The sequence below is a fragment of the Podarcis melisellensis genome (assembly GCF_964234715.1).
Source record: "Podarcis melisellensis genome assembly, chromosome: 16".
In the NCBI taxonomy this organism is placed as follows: Eukaryota; Metazoa; Chordata; class Lepidosauria; order Squamata; family Lacertidae; genus Podarcis; species Podarcis melisellensis.
In genome coordinates this window covers 29415029-29441126 of record NC_138533.1, presented here as the reverse complement: position 1 = coordinate 29441126, position 26098 = coordinate 29415029, and the positions used below count along the sequence as shown (strand labels likewise).

Here is a 26098-nt window from a genome sequence, read left to right as displayed (position 1 = left end):
GTAGGCAACCTAAGGCCCGGGGGCCGGATGCGGCCCAATCGCCTTCTCAATCCGGCCTGCGGACGGTCTGGGAATCAGCGTGTTTTTACATGTGTCCTTTTATTTAAAATGCATCTCTGGGTTATTTGTAGGACCTTCCTGGAGTTTTTACATGAGTAGAATGTGTGCTTTTATTTAAAATGCATCTCTGGGTTATTTGTGGGGCCTGCCTGGTGTTTTTACATGAGAATAATGGGTGCTTTTATTTAAAATGCATCTCTGGGTTATTTGTGGGGCCTGCCTGGTGTTTTTACATGAGAAGAATGGGTGCTTTTATTTCAAATGCATCTCTGAGTTATTTGTGGGGCATAGGAATTTGTTCATTTCCCCCCACAAAAAATATAGTCCGGCCCACCACATGGTCTGAGGGACGGTGGACCGGCCCACGGCTGAAAAAGGTTGCTGACCCCTGCCTTAATGGATCGACCTCTACTGATTCTAGCCGACTGCCTTTTGCAGCCCTCTCTGATTGGTAGGTCTTGGAGCTGTAGTAAAAAGAAAAAGGGGAAAGAAAAGTAGATCTATGAAACCTGTGGTCTGTACATCTCTGGCCTGCAAGACTCAGCCAGCCAGTTCTGCGTTTTAAAACTGGATAGCGCTGTTTTCTGTTTGTGAAAACAAGGGTAGGCCTGGGATAGCTCAGTCGGTAAAGCATGAGACTCTAAATCACAGGGTTGTGGGTTCAAACCCCAAGCTGGGCTAAAGATTCCTGCATTGGAACCGGTTTGGCTAAATGACCCTAATGGTCCCTTCCAACTATATGATTCTATCAGGTACTCAGAACACTTTCCAAGTCACATGTAGGCGCCATGACCCTCAAACCAGTTCCAGGGGAGGGTGGAAAATGAGCTGGTCACATCATGGGGAATCCTGTCAGCCTGTTTTGAATCTAAAGCTGCTGCAGTTCTGCACATGCTTGCCAAGGAGGAAGCCCTACTGAAGGGGAGGAAGAAGAAGAAGAAGAAGAAGAAGAGGAGGAGGAGGAGGAGGAGGAGGAGGAGGAGTAGTCCCAACTCAAGAGCCGAGCACTTTGCTTTGTATGCAAAAGGTCCCAGTTCAATCTCCAGGAAGGACTGGGAAGGAGCCCTGTCCAAAACCCTAATAATAATTGAGTTTCTTGGGTCGCAGCTCAGCGGCAGGGCATCTGATTTTCACAACAGAATCATCACAGAATTGTAGAGTTGGAAGGGACCCCGAGGGTCATCTAGTCCAACCCCCTGCAATGCAGGAATCTTTCGTCCAACGTGGGACTCGAACCCACAACCCTGAGATTAAGAGTCTGGTGCTCTACCAGCTGAGCTATTTTCATGCAGAAGATCCCTCAGCGTCTCCAGGTAGGGTAGGGAGAGAGACACCTGTCTGAAACCCTGAAGAATCACTGTCGGTCAGTGTAGACAATATTGAGCTGGATGGACTGACTCTGAATCAGACAGCATCGCAGGGACCTAAATACCTGAATGATTTATTATAATTATGCGTTTTCTGAGTTCTGACCCAGAAGACCTTTGTGAAAGGGCTAGGCTGAATAAGTTGGGACGCGGGTGGCACTGTGGGTTAAACCACAGAGCCTAGGACTTGCCGATCAGAAGGTCGGGGGTTCGAATCCCTGCGACGGGGTGAGCTCCCATTGCTCAGTCCCAGCTCCTGCCCACCTAGCAGTTCGAAAGCACGTCAGAGTGCAAGTAGATAAATAGGTACCACTCAGGTGGGAAGGTAAATGGTGTTTCCGTGCGCTGCTCTGGTCTGCCAGAAGTGGCTTAGTCATGCTGGCTACATGACCTGGAAGCTGTACGCCGGCTCCCTCGGCCAATAAAGCAAGATGAGCGCCACAACCCCAGAGTCGGCCACGACTGGACCTAACGGTCAGGGGTCCCTTTACCTTAGGCTGAATAATCAACTGTTACTTAAAAGAAATAAAAAAGAGGGTTTGGGGGTGTTAGGGGAGGGTAGTACCTCTGGTGGGTGACATGTCCTGCTCCTTCTAGGGTACTTTGTCCACCTTTGGTCCCCACCCTGCACTCAGATCTCACCTGTGGCTCCTACAAGCTGTAAACAGGTGACGGTGGCCACACCTGGGAATGGCTTTGACTGGCCGGCTAAATCAGTTGAGGGTAACCCTCATTGAGTTAGGGATTTCCCCAGCATGCAAAGAAAGGCTCCAGTACATTTCCGAACACAATTCAAAGCTGACCTTTAAAGCCCTAAATGGCCTGGGCCCAGTATACCTGAAGGAGTGTCTCCACCCACATCGTTCTGCCCGGACACTGAGGTCCAGCGCTGAGGGCCTTCTAGCGGTTCCCTCATTGCGAGAAGCAAAGCTACAGGGAACTAGGCAGAGGGCCTTCTCAGCAGTGGCACCCGCCCTGTGGAACGCCCTCCCATCAGATGTCAGAGATAAACAACTATCTAACATTTAGAAGACATCTGAAGGCAGCCCTGTTCAGGGAAGGTTTTAATGTGTGACATTTTAATGTATTTTTAATCTTTGTTGGAAGCCGCCAGGAGTGACTGGGGAAACCCAGCCAGATGGGCGGGGTACAAATAATAAATTATTATTATTATTATTATTATTATTATTATTATTATTATTATATACTTATATTCATGCAGGAAACTGGTGTGTTCGAGTGGAGTCCATATCGGCATGATTTTTTAAAGGCCAGACAACCGCAAAGCCGTTTGAGTCTCTGCTGCGCAACAAAAGGCAACCTCACCGAGTCAGATCCATACATTGTTTGACAGCCTGCCACCAGAAATTTAAGTCGGATACAGACTAAATGGATAATTCAAAGCTTGTTCAGGAGACCGTGTCGTGGTGGGTTTCCTCCTAGCAAAACACCACAGAAGAAGAGGCCTGCTGGCTGGATCTGACCAGGGGTTCCTCTAGTACAGGCATGGCCAAACTTGGCCCTCCAGCTGTTTTGGGACTACAACTCCCATCATCCCTAGCTAACAGGACCAGTGGTCAGGGATGATGGGAATTGTAATCCCAAAACAGCTGGAGGGCCAAATTTGGACATGCCTGCTCTAGTACGGGACAGGTAAAGATAATGGGACCCCTGACCGTTAAGTCCAGTCACGGATGACTCTAGGGTTGCGGCGCTCATCTCGCTTCATTGGCCGAGGGAGCCGGCGTACAGCTTCCAGGTCATGTGGCCAGCATGACTAAGCCGCTTCTGGCGAACCAGAGCAGCGCACAGAAACGCCGTTTACCTTCCCGCCAGAGTGGTACCTATTTATCTACTTGCACTTTGACGTGCTTTTGAACTGCTAGGTTGGCAGGAGCTGGGACCGAGCAACAGGAGCTCACCCAGTCACGAGGATTCGAACCACCGACCTTCTGATCGGCAAGCCCTAGGCTCTGTGATTTGGACCACAGCGCCACCTGCTCTAGTACAGGACAGAGGGAGAGGTAATTTGCAGCTCTTGACTTAATCTCAGAAGACGTCTGCAAGAGATCATTTCAGAGCTATCCTTCCCTCTCTTGACAGCCTGCTAGATGGGGAGTGGGAGGGCTAAAAGAGAGGGAGAAAGGGATTGTCCCACCCACTTTTTGCTCTAGTCCCACCCACTTTGGCTTTGGTCCTGCCCACTGCTGGTTTTAGTCCCGCCCACCACTAGCATGTGTCTCCAGAGAGAGAGAAAGGCTCCTCCTCCTCCACCAGATGCTGGTGAAGCAGATGCTCCCAGGATGCTTTGGGGAAAGTCATGTGACATGGACTGGCTGGATGCAGAGGAGTGGTGGACATGGGAGGCACCAGCTGGGAGCCCCCAAGGGAAGACAGATCCAAGTCGTGGGGGTGGTTGGATGGCGATGATTGGTCAGTGGGAACAGACTGGGAACAGGTGGTGTCAGAAGGTGAAGAGGCAACAGGATTTCATGAGCAGGAAGAGGCTGTGGCAGAGAGCAGGCCAGAATCAGAGGATGGTCAAGAGGCAGAGTGGAGGCAGGCTGCTGAAGAAGACAGGGAATCTCCCCCTCCTGCTGTGACCAGCTCCCCTCTCCACTGGTCTCCCAGAACACACAGAGAGATGAAGAGGGCAGAGCAACGAGAGACAAGACGAAGGAGCTTCAGATTGTTGGGGAAGGACCTGGGGGTGGAGCCTTAGAGAGCAATGGGAAGGCAGGGACCTTCAGTCCTCGCAACTGCCTTATTGGGGCAAGATCAGGCTTCCTCAACCTCGGCCCTCCAGATGTTTTTGGCCTGCAACTCCCATGATCCCTAGCTAGCAGGACCAGTGGTCAGGGATGATGGGAATTGTAGTCTCAAAATATCTGGAGGGCCGAAGTTGAGGAAGTCTGGGCAAGACCTACTGGGAAGTGTTGCTGTGATCACTAGGTCTGTTTGGGTTTCTCTGAATAAAGAGTTCACTGACACTAGAAATTTTCTTGCTGACCTGCCCCTGACTCCAGCTCCTGACATGCTTTTTTTAAAGTGCTATGATACTGCTCTGAATGCATAGTGTGGATGTGGGCCTTCAGATAGAGGCTGCAAAGCCTGTGAGTCAGACCTGGGCTACTAAGCCATTTGCATTGGCTCAACAGTTCCTGGGCTATTTCACCACCAACGGGGAAGAAAATCTCATCCCCTCCTCTCTTCCCTGCCAACACCACCAGCACCAAGCAGAATCAGAGCACTCAGGAAACAAGTCTATGGGAAGCTTAGAAGAGTTTACATTACTGTGAAGAACATGACAGCTCATTTCCTCATCAGTGATAGTCCACGGTTTTAATCTACGTATCTTTCTTGCCTTTATAGACCCTTTTGATTCAGACCCTGGCTGAAGTTCTTCCCTTATAAGGCTGCAGGCACACCATATTTCAAGCTCATCCCTCCTCCCCAAAGAATTGTGGGAACTATAGTTTACCCCTCACAGAGGCTACAATTCCCAACCCCCTTTGAATATATGGTGCATATGCAACCCAAGAAATGGATTCCCCACTGACATTCCCTGGGGTTTTAGGGAACTATTTGTATGCTCAGTGTTTAGGTAATCGAGGGCAGTGACTTGTTTATTCTCCCATCGGCAATCCATGCCGAAGATCACCCCCAAACTACCACATCAATGTCAATCTCTGGACGGAGCTAACACCTTGCAAGGGTTTCCCCCATGAAAACACAGTGAGGCAACTGTATTCCTTATGCACATTTATTTGGGAAAAAGCTCTGGTGAATACAGACTTGCTCCAGAACACGGGATTGGGCTGCAGCAAAACTACAGAAGGGTGCCATCGCTTCCAAAATGAGCAGGGGAGAGCAACTGCCTTGCATATCCCATTTCCAGGGGTGGCTGGTGCCCATTTGGACTGGTAGGAAGCAAGGCCAGAGAGCCCAATGACAGGTGGAGCAAGAGGCAGAGCCAACCATTTCTGGCTTTGGCCCCATATTCCTCCTCTTTGCTGAGTTCTACAACGCTGAGACTTGAGAGGAAGAAGCAACCCTCTGGGCAGGTTGTAAGGAAGGTGGCAAGACAGGTGGGGGCTGGCTGAGGTGGGTGGGGGAGAGCCCAATTTGCCTCAAGGACCAGCTCCAGCTGCCTACTTCTGGGATTCCTAGAGGCATCTGCTTGGCCAATTGTAGGGGGAGACGATGCTGGACTAGCTTAAGGTTACAGATTTTTTTCAATGAATCCGGGGTCACTTTAAATACAGTGGTACCTCAGGTTAAGTACTTAATTCGTTTCGGATGTTCGTACTTAACCTGAAACTGTTCTTAACCTGAAGCACCACTTTAGCTAATGGGGTCTCCTGCTGCTTCCGCGCCGCTGGAGCCTGATTTCTGTTCTTATCCTGAAGCAAAGTTCTTAACCTGAAGCACTATTTCTGGGTTAGCGGAGTCTGTAACCTGAAGCGTATGTAACCCGAGGTACCACTGTAAATACATACATACATACTACACATTCGGGACATGGATGCTGCAGCGATGCTGGTGGCAGAGGGGCGGCCGCCGCCTTGACCTCAACCGCATTTCCCCTTCCTCCGAGGCTCATATCTCCTTTCTCCATGAGCCTGGGCAGCCCCTGAGTTATTGGTTCTTCAGTGGTGGTGGTCGGGAAGCAGTGTGCAGTGGGTCAGGCATGGAAGGCGGAGGAGGGCCAAGAGCAGCGGCAGCGAGGCTCGGGCAGCGCAATGCCTCCCTTCCCATCGGAGCAGCCCCAATCCCATTCCTACCTTTGTGCAAGCAGGAGGGGGCGGGGATCCCTCAGCTGGGAAGGGAGGCTTCCCATTGCCTAACTGAGAGATCCCTGCCCCCTCTGCTTGCACGCAAGCTCCGATAGGCAGCGTGAAGCCTCCCTTCACAGCTGAGAGATCCCTGCCCCACTCCTGATTGCACACAAGTAGGAGCTCGAAGGCTGCTCCAATAGGCAGCATGAAGCCTCCCTTCACAGCTTAGTTGCTGGGGTCAGGGAGGGTGGAGGCAGCCCAGAAGCTGCATCTTAGAGCCCCTGAACCACCATCATATGGGGACTTCCAAGCAGCTCCTGAAACCAGCCAGAGCCAACTGCTCCAGGCTGCTGCGACTGTCGCTGCTGCATTTTCTGGGGACATTAGATGAAATCTGGGTTCATTCCAGCAATGGAATTTGTCCATGGACTTATTTGCAAATCTGGGGACTGTCCCCGGGAAACGGAGACGTCTGGTAACCCTAGACTAGATTGACGCTTAGACTGATCTGGCCAAGTTCTTATACGAATCAGTCCCAGTGACTTTCAAGTCATAATTAGGTTGATGCAAAGCTACACAGCAGCCTCTTCCTTGCAAGTATCTAAGAATGATAATACGATTTAAGGTGGGTTTGTTCTTAAACATTTGTGTTTTATTTTGATCAGGGCTCACCAATGTTTTTGCTAACCGGTGAAAGAGTTGTGGATGCCATTCACACAACTGTACATATTTGGGGGACGCAGGTAGCGCTGTGGTCTAAACCACCAAGCCTTTTGGGCTTGCCGAAGAGGTCAGCAGTTTGAATCCACAGGATGGAGTGAGCTTCCGTTGCTCTGTCCCAACTCCTGCCAACCTAGCAGTTCAAAAGCACACCAGTGCAAGTAGATAAATGGGTACCACTGTGGCGGGAAGGTAAATGGCATTTCCGTGTGCTCTGGTTTCCGTTACGGTGTCCCGTTGTGCCAGAAGCAGTTTAGTCCTGCTGGCCACATGACCTGGAAAGCTGTCTGTGGACAAACTCCGGCTCCCTAGGCCTGAAAGTGAGATGAGTGCCGCAACCCTAGTCGCCTTTGACTGAACTTAACCATCCAAGAGTCCCTTAAAAAGGTAAAGGACCCCTGACAGTAAAGTCCAGTTGCAAATGACTCTGAGGTTGTGGCGCTCATCTCGCTTTACAGGCCGAGGGAGCCGGCGTTTGTCTGCAGACAGTTTTTCCAGGTCATGTGGCCAGCATGACTAAGCCGCTTCTGGGGCACTGGAACACCGAAAACAGAGCAGCGCACGGAAACGCTGTTCACCTTCCCGCCAGAGTTGTACCTATTTATCTACTTGTACTTTTTGGCATGCTTTCGAACTGCTAGGTTGGCAGGAACTGGGACAGAGCAACGGGAGCTCACTCCGTCACGGGGATTCGAACTGCCGAACTTTCGATCGGCAAGCCCAAGAGGCTCAGTGGTTTAGACCACAGCACCACCAGCGTCCCTAGGGGGTCCCTTACCTTTACCTTTTATACTTGAACACCCCACACTCATGCCTAACCAGTTGCTGGAAAGTGCAGGAGAGGAGAGTACAGTACTCTTGTGTTTGGGCCCAGCTTGCAGGTTCCCCACAGGCATCTAATTGGCCGCTGTAAGAACAGCATCCTGGCCTAGATGGGCCATTCTCCAGCAGGCTCTTCTTACGCTTTAACTAGCATTGTGTTTTCATTCCCCACCCCCACCAACCGAATTTTGGGGGAGCAGGGTCAGTCACTTTCCTGAAGACTGCGGCTGGAGAGCGAAGAGGGGTAGGTATCCTGTGGTCCTCCAGATGTGGCTGAACTTCAACACCCATCTGGCCCAGCCAGTGTGGACAGTGGTCAGGGGTGATGGGAGTTGTAGTCCAACCACAACCAGAGGGCCATAGGTCCCCCATCCCCGGGTCTTTACAGATTCTGCCGACGTATTTTGTTTAGTGAACCAAAATAGAAGGATTTAAAAAACCACACGCTTTACTTCCCCTCGTGTCTGTTCAATTTATTACAAAACTGCAAAGGGACGTTTAGTGTCATGATACAATATAAAATAATTGTGAAAATACCGTTGTTCTTTCAACCGAGGAAAAACAAAACCTGTTCCAATAGAAAAGGTTGCTAAATTAGTACCTGAAAAATTCAAGGCGGATCTTCTAGGAGGCCTCTGAGAATATTTGGCATGTTAAGACATTTGCATGATTTTAAGGCATCGCGGGTAAAAGGATGGCTTATCCTCCCCCATCACTTTAGTGTTCTGTACCGTTTATTTGTATTTTTATAATAATAATAATTAAAAAAAACCAGGAAGCACCAAGGGGAATTCTACCCCAGAGAGCCAAAGCACAGGTGACAACACAGCCTTCACTGACCTTGCGCCTTCCAGATGTTTTGCGCTATAATTCCCACTAGCCCATTGGCTCGGGCTGGTGGAAACTGTATGCCAACACATCTGGAAGGTGTTAGGTTGGCAAAGACTGGCTTACAGAGACAGACATGTTTTTTTTAGTGAGAGAAGAATGTTGGTCCCATATGCACTTAAAGTAGCATCATTCCATTTTAAACAGTCACGGCTTCCCCCAAAGAATCCTGGGAACTGTGGCTTGTTAAGGGGACCGAGAGTTATTAGGAGACTCCTATTCTCAGCACCCTTAACAAACTACATATCCCAGCATTCTTTGGGGGAAGCCGTGACTGTTTAAAAGTGGGGAGGTACTGCTTTAAACATACAGTGCGGACGGGGCTGTTGTAAACTAGCAACAAGTTACACAATGGTTACACAAAGCCTAAACAAAATGTAGTTAGGAGACTCCAGACATTTATGGTAAACAGGTCACCGCGTCTTTTAGTAAGAAAGTTGCCACACACACAAGAAAAGGTGTCATGTTAGCCTAGCTAAACAAAACGAAACATGGTTCATCAACCTACTCTCAAAGCCTACTGCATATAAGATGGCATATTTGCTTTAGAATTAGAAAAAAAAAGGAGAGAGGGAAAGATAAGGAAAAGTCAGTCCCACATTATAAGCACGAGCATATTATTACCAACAGGGTGATATAAGCAACATGATTAAGGAGAGGTATATATATATATATATATACGGGGAGAAGAGAAGCTGCTTTCCAATATGATCTTCAAGAGCGCCAGCTGCTCCTCGTAGCATCCAGCCCTGCGTCCAGGCATGATCCATTGGCGTTTCACTAGTGTCACCGTTCAGTTTCAGATAAAGCACTGACCCATTTTAAGAGCATTGAGTAGCCACTGTAAGAAAAAGAAGAAAAGGCCATAGACTTCCTTCCACAGGTAGATCACCCTGTGTAAACGAACACAGCACAGATCCATTCTATTGAAAGAAACAGAAAACTTTCCCATGGACACAATTCCCTGGTATTGGCTTTCGTGCTCTCAATGCAGGACATGCCCTCCCCGCTGAAATACTAGAGCTCCCCTCAACCAGTGTTGGCATGCCGCCGGCCCCAGAAGACTCACCTGTTTACGCAAGCATTTTCCTGAATGGAACCTGCAATTTTACGGTTTTGACAGTTTAAACATTTTATTTTATTTTTACTCTTTGTTTTATTGTAATTTTAATTAAGGATAGGTTAATCCCCTGATGGATTTGTAATTGTGTATTTTAATTATGTGTTGACTTAATTATGTATTGATTTGATTGTGCATTGATTTCATAGTTGCAAACTACTTACCAGCCATTCTGGCATCTAAATTAAATAATAATAGCAGTTACTAAACATCCGGGCAGTTCAAACATACAAAGTTGTGCACATGCTGTCTGCCTCCAAATTATGCGAATGATACCAGTGTGTGTGTGGTGTTTTGTGTGTGGGTGTGCGTAAGCTGCCTTAAGCCCCAGTCTGGGGAAAAGGCAGGATATAAAGATTATCTGTTATTGTTATTATATTGTCAATTTAGCCCTTTCAATAGTTAGGCACCACACACGTTTTTGTTTTTATTTTAAGAAGGGGAGGAACCTGGAAAAAAAAACCCTATCCTGCCAATTTCCTGGAAGCAGACTAAAATTAAGGGAATGCTACCTAAATTTGCTCCAGGGCAGATTACATTTTATTAGACACAATCCAGCAGCAACAGCATCTTGTTTTTCCAGTTTCTTTGAGAAAGTGCCAGTTGTGCTGGGTTAGGCACTGTGTCCTAATTGAAAAACAGGGCAAGAGCAAAATGGAAAAGGAGGAATCTGAGTCCAGAGATCTTTGGCAAGGGAATTAGGCCAGGGAGGGTCTGAAGAACCGTAAAAAGAGAGGGCAGGGCTGCAGACCCACCCTCCCCTCGCCCCGGGACTATCTCAGGTTTCCACTTTGAATTCCCAGATTTGAAAACGTCAGCCTTTTTATCCTTCTACTTGGGGAGATATTTTTTTTTAAAGCAGGCTGGCCATATTCTGCTAAATTACTCACCAAGGCATAGTGCAGTTAGAGAACTTTAAGCCAGGGGTGGGGAATGTCAGGCCCAGTGCCCAAATGCAGCCATCCAGGCTGTAGAGCTTTAACCAAGCCATACCCTGTTTCCCCCAGACCCTCAATGGCCCTGCTTCACACATTCTGGGGGTGATGAGCATTTTAGTCTGCAACATCTGGACGGCACACTCCTACCCCTGACCTAAACCACTGCTGTTGCTGTTTCGAAGGACCTTTGCAACAGTCCACTGTGGGCTCAGCAGCTGCAACCAGCTCTAAATTCTGCTCGCTGTAAATGTTGCAGTCCTGCCTTGACACTGTTGGTTTCCCCAGAAGAGCCATATTTTTAAATCAGATGTTACAGACTGGCAGATAAGTGCTGGAATGGCAAAGTTAACAGGTTGACACCTTAACACGCCTTTATTTATTGCCGAGGGCATGAAAGGACAGGAAGCAGCAGTCAAGCTCTGCTCCACCATGCCTGGATCCAGCCCCAGTTTAGACTCTAGATTCCTCCCAGCTACCAATTGCCATGGCTGAGATAATCAGAGGCAGAAGCTGTAGCAGCCCCTCCACGGTGCTTACTTCCAGACCCCATGACCTGCTGAATTACTGCCTGCCGTAATTCAGGGGAGGGATTTGGGGAAACAAGGTTGAGATAGGCTAACGACCATCCCTGAAAGAGTGTGCTGTTCGAATTCCATATTTTGATGTTAGAACAAAGTTTGTGAGGCATCGCAGCATGCAAAAGAGAGTGCTGGAGATGGGTAGTCTAAGGGCTAGGCCAGCGTTTCCCAAACTTGGGTCTCCAGCTGTTTTTGGACTACAACTCCCATCATCCCTAGCTAGCAAGAGCAGTGGCCAGGGATGATAGGAACTGTAGTCCAAAAACAGCTGGAGACCCAAATTTTGGGGGAAACTCAACTAGGCACTTCAGTTCAGTTGAACATGCAGTTAGGTCCTGCTTAAGTTAGGGGCTTCCTGTATGAATTTGGCTGGCCACTGTGAGAGCAGAGTGCTGGACTAGGATGGGCCTTTGGCCTAATCCAGCAGGATTTTTCTGTGCTCTTCTACTGAACTGCAGCCACAAGCCTTGCAGTTACTCCAAATAGGTTTCACATTCAGATGAGCACCAGGACATTTACTGGTCTGAAAGCCCTGGGTTTGTCCGTTCCTAACAGGTTAACAGCTACCCCATCTGGCATCTCCACTAAAGCAAAATAAAACGGCTTTCTTCAACCTAGTGCCTCTCCAGAAGCTCTGGACTATAACTCCCATCAGGCCCAGCCAGCAGGGCCGTGCTGACTAGGCCTGGCAGGAGTTGCATTCCAAAATACCTGGAGGGCACCAGGATGCCCTGCTTCGATCCAAATCCGTTAAGCTGTTTTATAACGTGACTGAATTGCAGAATTCTGGCAGGAGGCCACTTCATACCCTTGTATATTTATGCAGCTGTGCTGGGAACATAGTTGAGCAGTCCAGGTAAGAGCAGAGGAAGATGCAAAAATATTTGGGACATTCGCCTCAGAGGCAGGATTGACAGAAAACCAGGGGCTTACATCACCAGGAGAACAGCAGGTGCAAGGGTTTGTCACGAATCTCTCAAGACCTAGCACAAGAGGCCAAAACAAAACCCTTGGTCCACTGCAACTGAGTATTATGAATGTAAATGTCGTAAGAAGCCCTTGGGATAGAAAAGCATACTTGCAGGAAGCGGTGTAGATCAAGCTAAGTTGGCTGCCTCTTCGTTGATGAGCAAGGGTTAAATCCTGCTCTGTTCAGCACTCTTTCAGGCTAACCTCCTATCGATTCAGGAAGCTGTTTGCTACCACAATCCCCTGCTAAAACTGATTCCACCATCGCCCCCCATTATTTTAGTAGACCAGTCCATGCAAACCTGCATGGGATCCCCTGCTAAAACAATCGAAAGCTCCCTTTTAGCAGGGGATTCCAAAGCCCACCCAGCCCTGAATCATGAAAAGGAAGGCATCGGAGTCTCTTGCTAGAACAGGGGTTTTTTTTTAACCTGCTAAAATGAGGGAAGAACCCTTCCCTTTTCGCAGAACCATGCAAGGTGCTTTGAAGCCCTGACTTTGGGATTTGCCATTATGATGCCATTATGGCACCATGTTTTTGACAGGTGGGGAACCCCACCCTTCCAAATTTGGTCGGTGAGTCCAATTCAAATTAGGCTCTGGCCCATGGAGTCAAAAAGCTTCCCCGCTCCTGGCCGAACCCCTCTCACAAGGTTGTTGTTCCAGTTGTCAAACCCCACTCCCTTGCCTCAGAGGACATCAGTCAAAGCTGTTGTCTGGTAGGGAGAAGCAGAAGGGGAACGTAAGGGTGGAACACAGATGAGGATAGCAAATGAATAAATCCTGGCGCCACGGGGGACACCATGTTTTTTCTGTCCCCGATACCAGAATGGGGCTCTCTTTTTTGTGATAATCATTCATAAGCTACTTTGATCGCCTCTCAGGGTTACAAAGCACGATATATTAATCTAGATCAGCGGTTCTCAACCTGTGGGTCCCCAGATGTTGTTAGACTACAGCTCCCATCATCCCTGAGCTCTGGCCTTGCTTGCTAAGGGTGATGGGAGTTGTAGTTCAACAGCATCTGGGGACCCACAGGTTGAGAAAGGCTGATCTAGATGAATGAATGAATGAATGAATAAAATATTTTGTAAGGATAAAGTGCATAGGCCATGGGGTGGGTGGGACTACAATCATATACATCACATTGAGATCCTTCGCGGAAAGACGGGGTAGAAAAGAAATTGATGGGTTAATGAATAAATAAAATGATAAGATTGCTAATTCCCCCAGCCTCCTGTTTGTTTACCAACACAATTCTCCACGTGGGTTGCAGGTGTGCCATCAAGAGAAAATGTGAAATCTGGAAACATTCCCTTTGTACTGAACACATCAGTGACACCGATTGATGTATTTCAATCAGTCACCAACATTCCAGGTACTTTCACTTCTTTGCATTTACAAAATAAAAAAAGGGAATTTGCAGGGTGAAGCTTACAGAAGTCAAAAGGATACACCACAACTCCGTCTGAAGAGATCACTGACAAAAATTGTGAAATGACACCAACACCAAAAGGATTAGAGGAGACGAAGAAGCCACGTGGAGCCAGACTTTCACAATCATTTAAAAACTGGCAGCATGAGGAGAAATAAAACATGGATCACTAGTCATAGGATATTACTTGTTTTGGCTCTTTTTTTTTAAGCACTCCTACTTGAACGGTTTGTGTTCTCTCTTACCTCAAGGATTAAAAGCTTAATACAAAACCCAAATCCTCTTTTAGCACAATATTAGTTATTGTACTTTTAAAATCATACAGCACCTTCCTCCCCCCCACTAGCAATGCAAGGATGTTAAGAACACTAACACATGGGCCACAAATCTGGAGCATCGTTTCAGCTTCCTGAAGTATCAGAATGCAACCCTCCAATCTTTAAATGGAAAGAAGCAGGTTCCTAGTCCTCATGATTATGATACAGTGATAAAACTGATGAAAGGACAAAAACCCAGCAAATAAAAGGGATTTCAGGGCTCTGGGAGGGAAACCTTTTATGCCCTAGTTGATTCCCTGCCTTTTTCTATATGGATGCTAACTGTCTCCTGTGACTCCTACTGCTATCCCCACCATCAAGGTGGCATTGAGAGAAACAGAACAGAAAGAACAGAGACAGAGGAGGTTATCCTCCCCATTTCCTTTACTTCTCCCTTTCATACCACACCACTTGCCCTCTAGATGAGCAAGCAGCGAAACACTACTCATGAGCTCCACTGGAAACTCCATCCCAACAGCTCAATATTTCATGCTTCTCAAGATACTGTTCAACAGCGTTACTTGTTGCCAGTGCCTGTGGGCTAAAGGGATACAGCCCAATCTTCCCCAGAATCTATTCCCTGGGTTCTTCGTTATCTTCTGAGCTCGGGCAGGTGGCTACTGGCAAGAGGGCCTTCTCCCCAAACAAACCGCAAGTGGTTTGTTGTTTGTTAGAAATAAACCATGAGCCACGAGTCGGGCCAACGAGAAGAGCCTCATGGTTTGTTGCTCCCAGTGAGAGGTGGGTAGGAGCAAATTGTGGGATTTTGAGCAGCATGCACTGCTTGTTCATATTAAAATATAGTTAGGCTATAGAATAAGGAAGCTGTAGAGCTGGAAGGGACCCAAGGGTCATCTAGACCAACCCCCTGCAATGCAAGAATATGCAGCTGTTCTATAAGGGGCTCCAACATGCAGCCTTGGCGTTTATCAGCACCATGCTCTAACTAACTGAGCTATCTAAAACCTGAGATTTATATCAGGGGAAACTCACTCAGCCATAAAACTCAATGGGTAGCCTTGGTCAAGTTGACACTCTCTCTCTCTGTCTCTGTCTCTCTCTCTCTTTGCCAAGCCTACCTCACAGGGTTGTTGAGAATATGAGAGTGCAACATACTGAGCCTCATGCTCCATGAAGGAAAGGCAGGATGCACACAAGATTAATGAGTTAAGGAGGGAAAGGGTTGCTCCCACCTCACCGGAGCACGCAATGACCTCATGTTAAGGAAGATCATTACCATGTGAGCGTAATCCACAGATCCAAGCAACCACAAAACACCCAGAAAAAATCTTCCCTCTTTCAAAGCCACAAATCTCTAGGTCTTCACAGAGCATAAAAAGAACCGGAATTTTTCATTATTTCAGCATTACCCTTCAAAAAGACGGAGGAAGCTTCAAGCAGCAAGCGAACCTCGTCGGAGCAAATCCCAACACATTTTCTGCAGGCGCAACAAAGCAGACGGGCCGGCGTGACTCACGGCGAGGCAGGGGAGCCAGAGCGTTGGGGCAGCTCACCCAGCCTTGGTTAGCAAAACACCCCGGAGGCTACAAGGTGGTTGCTCCAAAAAGGCTAGAATTCTGCCTAAGCTTCACATTCCAGTCTTCAGAAGCTACAGACACAAATACAACCTTCCTCCCCCACTAACCCCCCCGAGATGACTTTTCTCATCACATCAGTTTGGCATCGGACCATGATTAAAGTCTGGTTGCTAGGGCAACGCCACACATATTTTTCTTTTTAGAACCCCACGTATCCATTATTGTAGGGAGTGGGCTGTTTTTTCAGTTCTTTGCAGTGTGCCTGTCAGGAGCATGACTAATGGTTTCAAAAGCAAGATAAACCGCACGTTGTGATAATACGGTCAAGTTAGGCGAAAGTAGCTCAAGACTCCCCCACCCCCTTAAAAAAAAAAAAGCCAAACACAATAAACTCTTCCATCGTTATGCAGGAACATTGCAAGATAGGTGGGATGAGTTAATTGTCGCAGTCTTTTCCAGAGTTTAAATTCTTGACTCTGGCCCAAAGACACCCCAGTTGCTATGTTAAATCAGCCTTCCTCAACCTCATGTCTCGGACAACAACTTCCATCATCCTTGACTGCTAGAAATGCTGGTTGGGGCTGATGGGACCTGGAGTCCAACAACATTGGGAGGGCAACAAGTTAAGGCAGGCTGCCCTAAACGAACTGAGCAGAATATGAAGGCGACCCAACCTTGCAAGTTTTTAGTTTAGTGATGGGAGATTATTCTTTGCCAAAAAAAAAAATGGAGGGGGAGGCAGATTTATGTTGCTAATTCTCATTTCCAGAAAGAAAAACAGAAAGCCATCTCTATCACCTTACCGCAGCTATTTCGGCAACACAGGCAGATTGAGATGCCATGAGTTATAAAAATAATATAAAGCACTGGTCTAATTTTGAAAACTCAAAAAAGAAAAAGGCTTGGGATTGTTTTATTGGAGCCTGCTGCCAAAAAAAGGGAAGCCTGCAGAGTTGAGAAAGATGGAAATCCATCAGCCGACAGCATGATTCTCTGCTGTGCTGTGCAGACAGGACTGTGCTTTCTGGACTGGAGGTTGGGCTCCCAGATCCAGTGTGCCAGAGACATTCCCAATCTTGCTTGCACTGGTGCCGATATGCTCATCCACGCCCACTCCCAGTGCTCCTATCAGCTCAAAAGAAGTCTGTCTAAACGGCAAGTGGTAACAGACTAGACCGAGGGAACAAGAAGAGTAAAAGCACATCCCAGGCAGTCTGAAAACAACATTCCGGCAGGAGTGGGGAATCTTTTCCATCCCAGGGATGGAAAGCCTGGCTTTAGATGACAAAGACATCCACAGAAGGGCCTCTACATCCTCACATACAGGCAGGCACATTCGAGTGATGCTTCAACTCTACTGACCCTAAGCAGGGAAGGGCTTTTCCAAGTCAAAACCAGCACTCTGAATTGAGCCCCCAAAAAGACAGAGCCAGTGCAATAGGCATTAGTACCAGCTGCTGAGAAAAACTCCCTGCCCCAAACCCTAGTTGACAGCGCTGAGCTAGGTGGGCCAATGGAATGACTTGGTGTAAGGCAGCTATCTATGTTCCTGCTTGCCATCTGTGTTAAACAATTCGGTAGCCTGTAATGCTAAGCACCCCCCTAGAACAGGGATGGGGAACAGATATTGCTGAACTCCAACTCCCATCAGCCTCAGCCTACAGATGCCGGCTCCGTGGGGTCCTGGGCACCCACAAAATTCCCCATGAGGTGCCCGGGCTCCCACAAATTTCAGTGCCAGCACCATTCATGCTGCATGGCACGCACGGTCCCAGGGCACCCACAGTCGTGGGGCCAAGCAGGCACTCCTGCCTCAGCCAGGGTGGTCAATGGTCAGGGATGATGGGAGCTGTAGTCCAACAGTATCTGGAGAGCCAGAGTTTTCCCATCCCTGCTCTAGAAGAACACAAGCTAAGGTGTGGCCATGGATAACCCTTATCCAGGCTTCCTGCTACAAATTCTGAAGGGTGAATGGTTTCACACATTCAGCTGTGTGCGCGTGCGTGTGTGTCTGTCTGTCTGTCTGTTTGTGGATACTCTCACAGTCACACAATTCTGTAAACATTTCAGTAAGGTTTTGAACAGACATCTCAAAAGTGCACTACCAATTATTAGAAGTGGGCTTCTAAACACGGGGGAGCAAGGCTTTCTGAATACTTTCTTCCACTGAATAGTTTTGAAAGGAGTAGCTGTCTTAATCTGCCCGGGGGGGGGGGCACAGGAAGGAGTCTCGTGGCACCTTATTATGATGGCATAAGCTTTTGTGGACTAGAATCCACTTTATCAAGAAGTGGACCACATCTGACGCAGTAGCATCTCGCCCACAAACGTTTATGAAAGCGTAAATTTATTAGTCTTTTTTAAGCTCCTCTGATTTTCTTTTTCTTCCAGTAAGCACACTCCTAAGAATTTTGAAATAGCTTGCAACTTGTTAAGAGCCCAGGTTCTTAACAATGCTACATGTTTTTTGGTCTTTTGAATACACACGAAACCCCTGTTGTCTTTTTCAACCTTCAGTGTATACTAGTCAGAAAGAAGCAAGTCAACTTTGAAAACAGGCTTCCTTTTGCTGGAAAATAGGCCACATAAGGAGGTGGACAAGGCTTGGACTGTATGCTTGAATCGCTTTTTCAGAATGCCAAATGCTGTGGCGTTTAGACCTCTGATAGCATCAGTGTTGTCTTAAACAGAATTCCAGCTGGTCCTTAACCACTTCCTGGCTGCCATTGTAAGCAGATGGGTTTGATTTTACAAGGTAGCGGGTTTTTTGTTTGTTTGTTTTTTTGTTTTTAAAGAGTCTTCCTTTATATTCAAAAGCAAGTTTGTGCTCCCCATGTTTTCATATTTTAAATGCAAAAGCAAATGCAATCTGCAAATAGCTCTGAGACTGGAAGGATTCATAAAGGTCCATTCAAGACCAGGTGGACAAATGCTTCCAATCCTCATATGTTCATTCATGAAGCCCAGCACCGCCTCCCTTGCCTTCACTTGTTCCATGAATCCTATTTCTCTCCCCGCAACCCCCCTCAGTTACCATGATTATCTTGGAGTTTGGGGAAATCGTGCAGGTGCCATTTTGGTAAAGGACAGTATTACCATTTGCTGCTGAAAGCCTAACTTTGTTCCTGTCCAGTAATTTGAACAAAAAAAACAACCCTAAGTGTTCTTAAACCGCATCATCTGTTTAGCTTCTTGGTGAAATGGCAGAACAGGCTTCCTGAATTGTGGAAAGTGGTTTGTAGCTAGCTAAAATGTCCACAACAACGTAGAAGGGCTGTGTGTGTGTGCTTTTAATGCAAACAGGAAAAGCAAAGGTTCAAGTAGAGGCAACAAAAAACTCCTTATTTAAGGGCTGGAATGTTGGCAGCTTGTCACGCGGTCATAAGGTAGAATATAAACCATTTTTACTCAGGCTTTACATTCCAGAGGACCAGCAAACCAAAGCTGGGTGTCTTAAAAGTTGAGCATTCAGCAACAGTAGCAACAAACTTTGTGCGCTTTCCCCCCTATGTTTTCGATTTCCATAGTTTAGGGGGAAAACATGAGAAGTGTACCTACCTTTCTGAAGCCAGAAGAGGCCTCCAGGCAGGGCTCATTCGTGCCAAGCTGTGCAACGTAGCCCGATGGCCCCTCGAGGACCAAAGGAACCATATCCATTTATTACAGAAAGCTGGAATTTAATCTGATCGTACTGCTTTGCATTTTCTCGTCGACACAAAACTGCCAGCCTAGTCATTCCTCTGCGTGCTTACGGTTGTTGCTCTTTTATTTTCCAAGGAGCTGTACCCCCACCCCCACTGTTTCTTCGTTGCTGCTGCTGAAAATTGACCTTCATGCACTTTTACAGCCAAGGCCTCCAAAATGTGAAGTGACACCTACCGTTGGCGGCCTGGTGAACCGTCTCACTCGTCGCCAGGCTTCAGCCTCATCTGGGCTTGCATGTGAGCAATCATCTCCTGCATGCGACGCAACTGTATGGAAGAAGGAGAGAGAATTCTAAATGGCCAGCACAATTTAAACAAATTCCTAGCACAGTTAAAACAAATGCCATGAAAACCTATCTTGCAGGGTTTGATTTGGCCAGGGTGTTTGGTTTGCCTGCCTCTGCTTTGTCAACTAAGGCCCTGGTTTTCAACTAGCTTACGGGTGGGGGTAACCTGTAGGCCTTCAAATGTTGTTGGGACACCAGTTCCCCAAGCCCACCAACCACATCCCAGCAGGGCCAGTACAGAATCTGGAGGGGTAGGAGGCTCATCACCTCTGAACTGGTGGGTTAGCCAGCCAGTGAGTTGCCGCCTGACCTAAGGCATGTCATAACAGAAGCCCTAAGGCAGAGAGGTAGCAGTTGCGTTGCCTTATCCTGCTGCAGCCGCTTCTTGCATTTTATCGTGATGGCTCTTAAAAATTACTAACACTTAAAGGAGCTGTAATTCCTTGTTTTATTATTTTCGTAAGCTACCTTAACCGTAATTCATCCGAGATCAGGGATATAAAGACATTAAAAATACAAATAGTCAGTAGGGAAAGGAATTCATGGGAGAAAAGGCAGAGACGTTTATAGGAACAGGAAATAGAGAAGGCACCCCGCACATCAAATCAACAGGACTGTCAGCTGTTTTATATATATAATATTAAATTGGGGTTATCAGGAGCACCTGGCTTCCTCAGAAAGCTGCCACAGCTTCATCAGGACATAAAACTAACATGAATAGTTAAGTAAGTAGAACATGAGACTCTTAATCTCACATTGGGCAAAAGATTCCTGCATTGCAATGCTTGTTTAACCTGGAGGTAGGCTGTCTGACTTGTGCATTGCTTTGTAACGATTTGTTGGGTCTCTGGACCGTAATAAAGATTGATTGATTGATTGATTTCTGCATTGCAGGAGGTTGGGCTAGAGGACCCTCATGTTCCCTTCCAACTCTACAATTCAATGATTCTATGTTCTCTAAGACACTTTTTTAACAACAGCAACCACAACAACCCTTTTCAGGCAGCTGGGTTTAGCTGCCATTCAAGTTTCCCAAAAGGCTCCAAAACCACTGGATTATTGTGGGAAATGAAAATAGCAGTTAAGTCTCAGTCACCTAGCATTGCTCACCACTACCAGATACATTTTTTCCAGGGCACTCGGGGAGAGGAAGGCACTTTGGCCAAAGCCTCCTCAAACCTGGAGCTGGCCGTAGTCAAAGCCCCGCCTCCTTTCTCCAAGGGCATCAAGGCCAGTGGATATGGTCTTTGCCTGCCTGGCAGTAGCTGGTGGGAGTTGTAGTTCAGAACACTGAGAAGGCACCAAGCTGGTGGATAAGACTGCTGCATGTATTTGTACACAAGACTTAATTTCAGTGATCCCTAACAAGGTTGCATTGAATGCACCCTCTTCGGGGACGGGGGACACATTTCCTTTGGGAATGAGCAATCGTTTTCAACACTCTAAACTGACAGTATCATTAAAACCCATCTGCTGAGCGGTGCCGGCAGGAGCTTTTCAAGGCAGACTGCTCATCCTACGTTCCATGTAAAGAACTGAAATGATCTGGCCTCGTGACATTTACCTTTACGAGGAGGAAACAAAGAGCCTCTCATAAATATTCAGGGCAGAAAACGAGCTCCCTTTCCCCTCTCTCCCTGCGAGCGTGTGTGTGTGCGCGCACACTCATGCTCATGCTGCTGGCGGAAAGTAAAAGCAACAAGCTCACCCATCCATAGGAAAGGATGTCTGCTTCAATTGATTTGAAAAACAGGCCGAGGAAAGAGCATTTGAGCAGCCAGGATTCAGAGCCCATGTCAAAGCCCGGCTCAGGGCATCTCCATCAAATGAGATAGAGGCAGGTGATTGGTGGTGGATTGATGGCTCTGCTGATGGGGTCCAAAGGAAAGAAAAGCAATATATTTGGCACCAGCTTGGCTGCAGGAGTAGCTGGGAGGAGGTGTACAAGGCATTATCCAAGAGTCTTAGGGACTCTACTCTGGATTTGTGGATTTGGGTTTAATCCTTCACCTTTTCTCCCCCCAAAAACATCCCACAAAGCAGCGGAGGTGTAGGATCTGAGCTTTCCTTCTCCTAGATCAGCAGTTCTCAACCTGTGGGTCCCCAGACGTTGTTGGACTACAACTCCCATCATCCCTGAGCCCTGGCCTTGCTAGCTAAGGGTGATGGGAGTTGTAGTTCAACAATATCTGGGGACCCACAGGTTGAGAAAGGCTGTCCTAGATGAGCTACCTTCCCAGGTTGATGAGCCTCATCTGCCCCTCACTTCCCTCTACAGCACATGCAGAAACCGCTTTCTTGACCCTTGGACTCACAATCTGCCGGGGCCTGTCTTCGCTTGCAAGGGAAGCCCTTAACTCACTGAGGGTTTGAGACCCATCAACTACCCTCACCTGGTTTAGCTGGCTAGTTGAAGCCATTCCTGGGGTGTAGCCATTGTCACATGCTGACAGCTTCTAGAAGCCACAGGTGAGAACTGAGTGCAAGGCACCTCCATCGTTCTGCCCGGACACTGAGGTCCATATGGGCGGGGTATAAATGTACCACCCCTCCCCTAACACCCCAATAATGGGACTATATGGTATATACAGTGGTACCTCGGGTTAAGTACTTAATTCGTTCTGGAGGTCCGTTCTTAACCTGAAACTGTTCTTAACCTGAAGCACCACTTTAGCTAATGGGGCCTCCTGCTGCCGCCGTGCCGCCAGAGCACAATTTCTGTTCTCATCCTGAAGCAAAGTTCTTAACCTGAAGCACTATTTCTGGGTTAGCAGAGTCTGTAACCTGAAGCGTATGTAACCTGAAGCATATGTACCCCAAGGTACCACTGTATTATAAAATATTCAAATAAACTGCATGCATTTCTAGTCTTATACATCATGGGTACAAGTGGCTATTTATTTGATGGAGGGCATGTTTTGACTAGTTGTCCAGCACAACTGAGCCACAGAGATTCCTCCAGTAGATCATACTAGGCCCTACTATGGACAAAAGGAAAGGAAAAAAAAATAGGAGACAACCAGGACCGCTGCAGAGCCTGTCAGCCGTTTAGCCAACTAAAACTGAGAGAGACAGAAATAGCCGCCTCTTAACTAATAAAACCCAGCAGAGGATTGTAGGGTGAAGGACCAAGAGAAGTTCCAGGGCCGTGGAGAAGCAAATAACAGGAAGACGTTCCCACGATGCTAAATGCACTCTTTGGTATTCAAGGTATTTTTAACTAGCCACTAATCTCGCTGCACCCAGGCCAAAAAACCCACACACAATCAGAAGCCAGTCTTAATGCTTATTTTTTTCAAGTCTCCCGCGGGAAACGTTTTTTTTCCATGGGACTTCTTTGGGCATCATAAAAGAGACATTCTTCAAGTGTGACAAGCTGCTGCACCCCAGCTATTTATGGACAACAGTCCCCCCCCCTTTGTATTTAGAACAAGTTGAACAATAAAGGACACAAAATTATTGTCTCCCCTTCCCCCCCCAAAAAAATGAACAGGAATTTAGAAAACCTGAAAATAAGCCTTCTGGGGGGCAAGGCGGGGGGATCTAAGAACTTTGAACAGACAACTCAGAAAAGTCCCTTGCTACATGAGAACCAATGCAGAGATTGGAAGTTTTTGCCCTGCACCATCAGGTATGAAGGACAGCAGGTCACCAAAATACTCACTGAAACCAGTATACTCATGTCCTATTCTGGGCTTCCCAGAGGCAACTCGATGGCAACTCGATGGAACAAGGGTGGTTAACCCCACCCTCCAAAAGGGCTTGGAACTGCACACAGGTCCAGCTCCAAGGGCCTTCTGGATGTTCCCTCACTGCGAGATGCAACATTACAGGGAAGCAGGCAGAGGGCCTTCTCGGTGGTGGCGCCTGCCCTGTGGAACGTCCTCCCATCAGGTGTCAAGGAAATAAGCAACTATCTGACTTTTGGAAGACATCTGAAGGCAGCCCTTCTTAGGGAAGTTTTTTATATCTGATGTTTTATTCTGTTTTTAATCTGTTGGGAACTGCCCAGAGCGGCTGGGGAAACACAGCCGGGTGGGCGGGGTATAAATAATAAATTATTATTATTATTATTATTATTATTATTATTATTATTATTATTATTATTATTATTATTATTGCTGCTGCTGCTGCTGCTGCTATTGATGTGACAGCAAGGAATATTTTCATTTTGTGAAATAAGCACAGTGCTCGTGTGGGCACCTGTCTATTCAGCCCAGTTCTGTAACAGGGACAGAAATTTTCCCCACCCTGATAATCTACATGGATTGGCTAAGAAGGAAGCGTGTGGGTGGGCATGGGGAGCTGACACCCAATCTGGGCCATACCCAAGTGGCCCCCGGAGGGCTTGGCCAAGGATGAATGCGGCCCTTGGGCCAAAAAAAGGTTAGCCACCCCTGCGCTATAAGACAGACAAATGAGAAGGCAAAGGCAGGGGACTTGCTATGGTCCATCCTCCCAGGCCGGCAGCTTTTAAGCAGTTCTGGATTTTGCTAATGATAAGCCTTGTCCTTGCATTCTTTGAACGCTTGCAAACAGAGCCTGTGTTTGGGAGCAGAGGTGCAGGTGCCACCCTCCCCCCCCCCCACTATGGATGTTGGTGAATTCTGATGAAAACAGAAAAGGGAGAGGAAATTACCAGCGGGGAAGAAGAAGAAGAAGAAGAAGAAGAAGAAGAAGAAGAAGAAGAAGAAGAAGAAGAAGAAGAAGAAGAAGAAGAAGAAGAAGAAGAAGAATAGTAGTAGTAGTAGTAGTAGTAGTAGTAGTAGTACTTTGGATTTGATATCCCGCCTTTCACTCCCTTTAAGGAGTCTCAAAGCGGCTAACCTTCTCCTTTCCTTTCCTCCCCCACAACAAACACTCAGTGAGGTGAGTGGGGCTGAGAGACTTCAGAGAAGTGTGACTGGCCCAAGGTCACCCAGCAGCTGCATGTGGAGGAGCGGAGACATGAACCCTGTTCACCAGATTACGAGTCTACCGCTCTTAACCATACACCAAACTGGCTCTCACCACACTGGCTCTCTCTCTTTGCTGTTGCGTTTGCTTCAGTCCACAAGCAGTACATAAATAATTGCATAAATCACTTACATAATTTCACCATGGAAGATCATTAACATGGGTTTTGGTGGAAGATGAATTGCAGCAGAACGGAAACAGCGCTGCATGTGATGACTACAAGGCAGAACAGAAAACGGTGCCTTCCTACATCCCTGAGCCCTCTGCCCCAAGAGGACGCCTTCAGACTGGGAAATAACTTTGGAGTGTAGCAGGCACAACAACCAAGGTGTGTCCGTTCCTCCTACACACTTTATGCCCACACTCTGTATCTTTTGAACTCATGGAAAGGGCTACAGTCTGCCAGGACTGGGGAGCCCCATAGCTTCTAATCACCAGGTTCTGATTTGCATGCATTCCTCAGAATTAGCAAGGTTATCTTCTTGACCCCACATCCTAAGCAGCAGAATCAAATCAACATCTCTCATTCATGCAAACGAGAGAAGAGAGTTTCATTGCACCTCAAAGACTAACAGATCAACTGTGGCATGAATGCTTTGTGCAACTGTAAATGTAATAATCAACTGCGTTTCAAAAAGCAAGCCCCCTAAACTTGTTAAAACCAGCAGAATCATAAATGTACCTTGGAGATCTTGTTGTAACAGACTAACACAGTTAACTCCTCTGTTATTCATCTTCCATCAGTGCTAATTTCTCCAAGGGTGAATAATTTCACTTCACATTGAACTTTTATATTTGTGTCCCTGCTCTGCTTACTGCTTCGTGTTAAATATTATCTTCTGGCTTTCCCAAATTCCTACATTATCTACTTATTTATCAGCCCTTGGGGAGTTGACAGCAGCCAAGTCTGTACCACATTACGCCCCCTTGTGGCTTCCTTAAGTACAGGCTTGCGTTTATTTTGGTTTAATAATCTGCAATATAAAAAAAACAACATTTCTAGAAATAGGATATATAGTGAGGCCGAAGAGGGAAAATAGAAGTTGACGTGCACATAGTACAGCCATGCGTGTTAAATTACAGAATATGTTTGCTGCTAACTAAGCACTGTTTATGTACGAGCTGCTCTGCATTGGTTTAGAATGTTGGTTATTTTCCAAAACGAAAACTGCTTTAAGAAGCTAATGCAGCACAGAGCACGATAAAATTATTTAGCCAGAGGGACGCGGGTGGCGCTGTGGGTTCATCCACAGAGCCTAGGGCCTGCCGATCAGAAGGTCAGCGATTCGAATCCCCGCAACGGGGTGAGCTCCCGTTGTTTGGTCCCTGCTCCTGCCAACCTCGCAGTTCGAAAGCACGTCAAGTGCGGGAAGGTAAACGGCGTTTCCGTGCGCTGCTCTGGTTCGCCAGAAGCAGCTTAGTCATGCTGGCCACATGACCTATAAGCTATACACCGGCTCCCTCGGACAATCAAGCGAGACGAGCGCCGCAACCCCAGAGTCGGTCACGACTGGACCTAGTGGTCAGGGGTCCTTTACCTTATAAATGTTGAGCAAGAAACATAAGGTCAGTCTTCAGATCAGAGTGCTATAGGATGATACCTTCCAGTAGTGGCCTTTGA

The 26098-nt window shown here is 47.3% G+C and overlaps 1 protein-coding gene across 1 annotated transcript in view; it reads right to left on the bottom strand.

Annotated features, from left to right (window-relative positions):
* Positions 1-8205: 8205 nt before the first annotated feature.
* The window catches only part of LOC309359565 (septin-2), a 59482-nt gene continuing 41589 nt past the window's right edge, over positions 8206-26098 (bottom strand). The window contains exons 12-13 of the mRNA XM_081893427.1: positions 19410-19501; positions 8206-9476 (exon numbers count right to left, since the gene is read on the bottom strand). Coding sequence (XP_081749553.1) covers positions 19433-19501 — 69 coding nt within the window. The 3' untranslated portion in view covers positions 8206-9476; positions 19410-19432. The remainder of the gene's footprint in view (positions 9477-19409; positions 19502-26098) is intronic.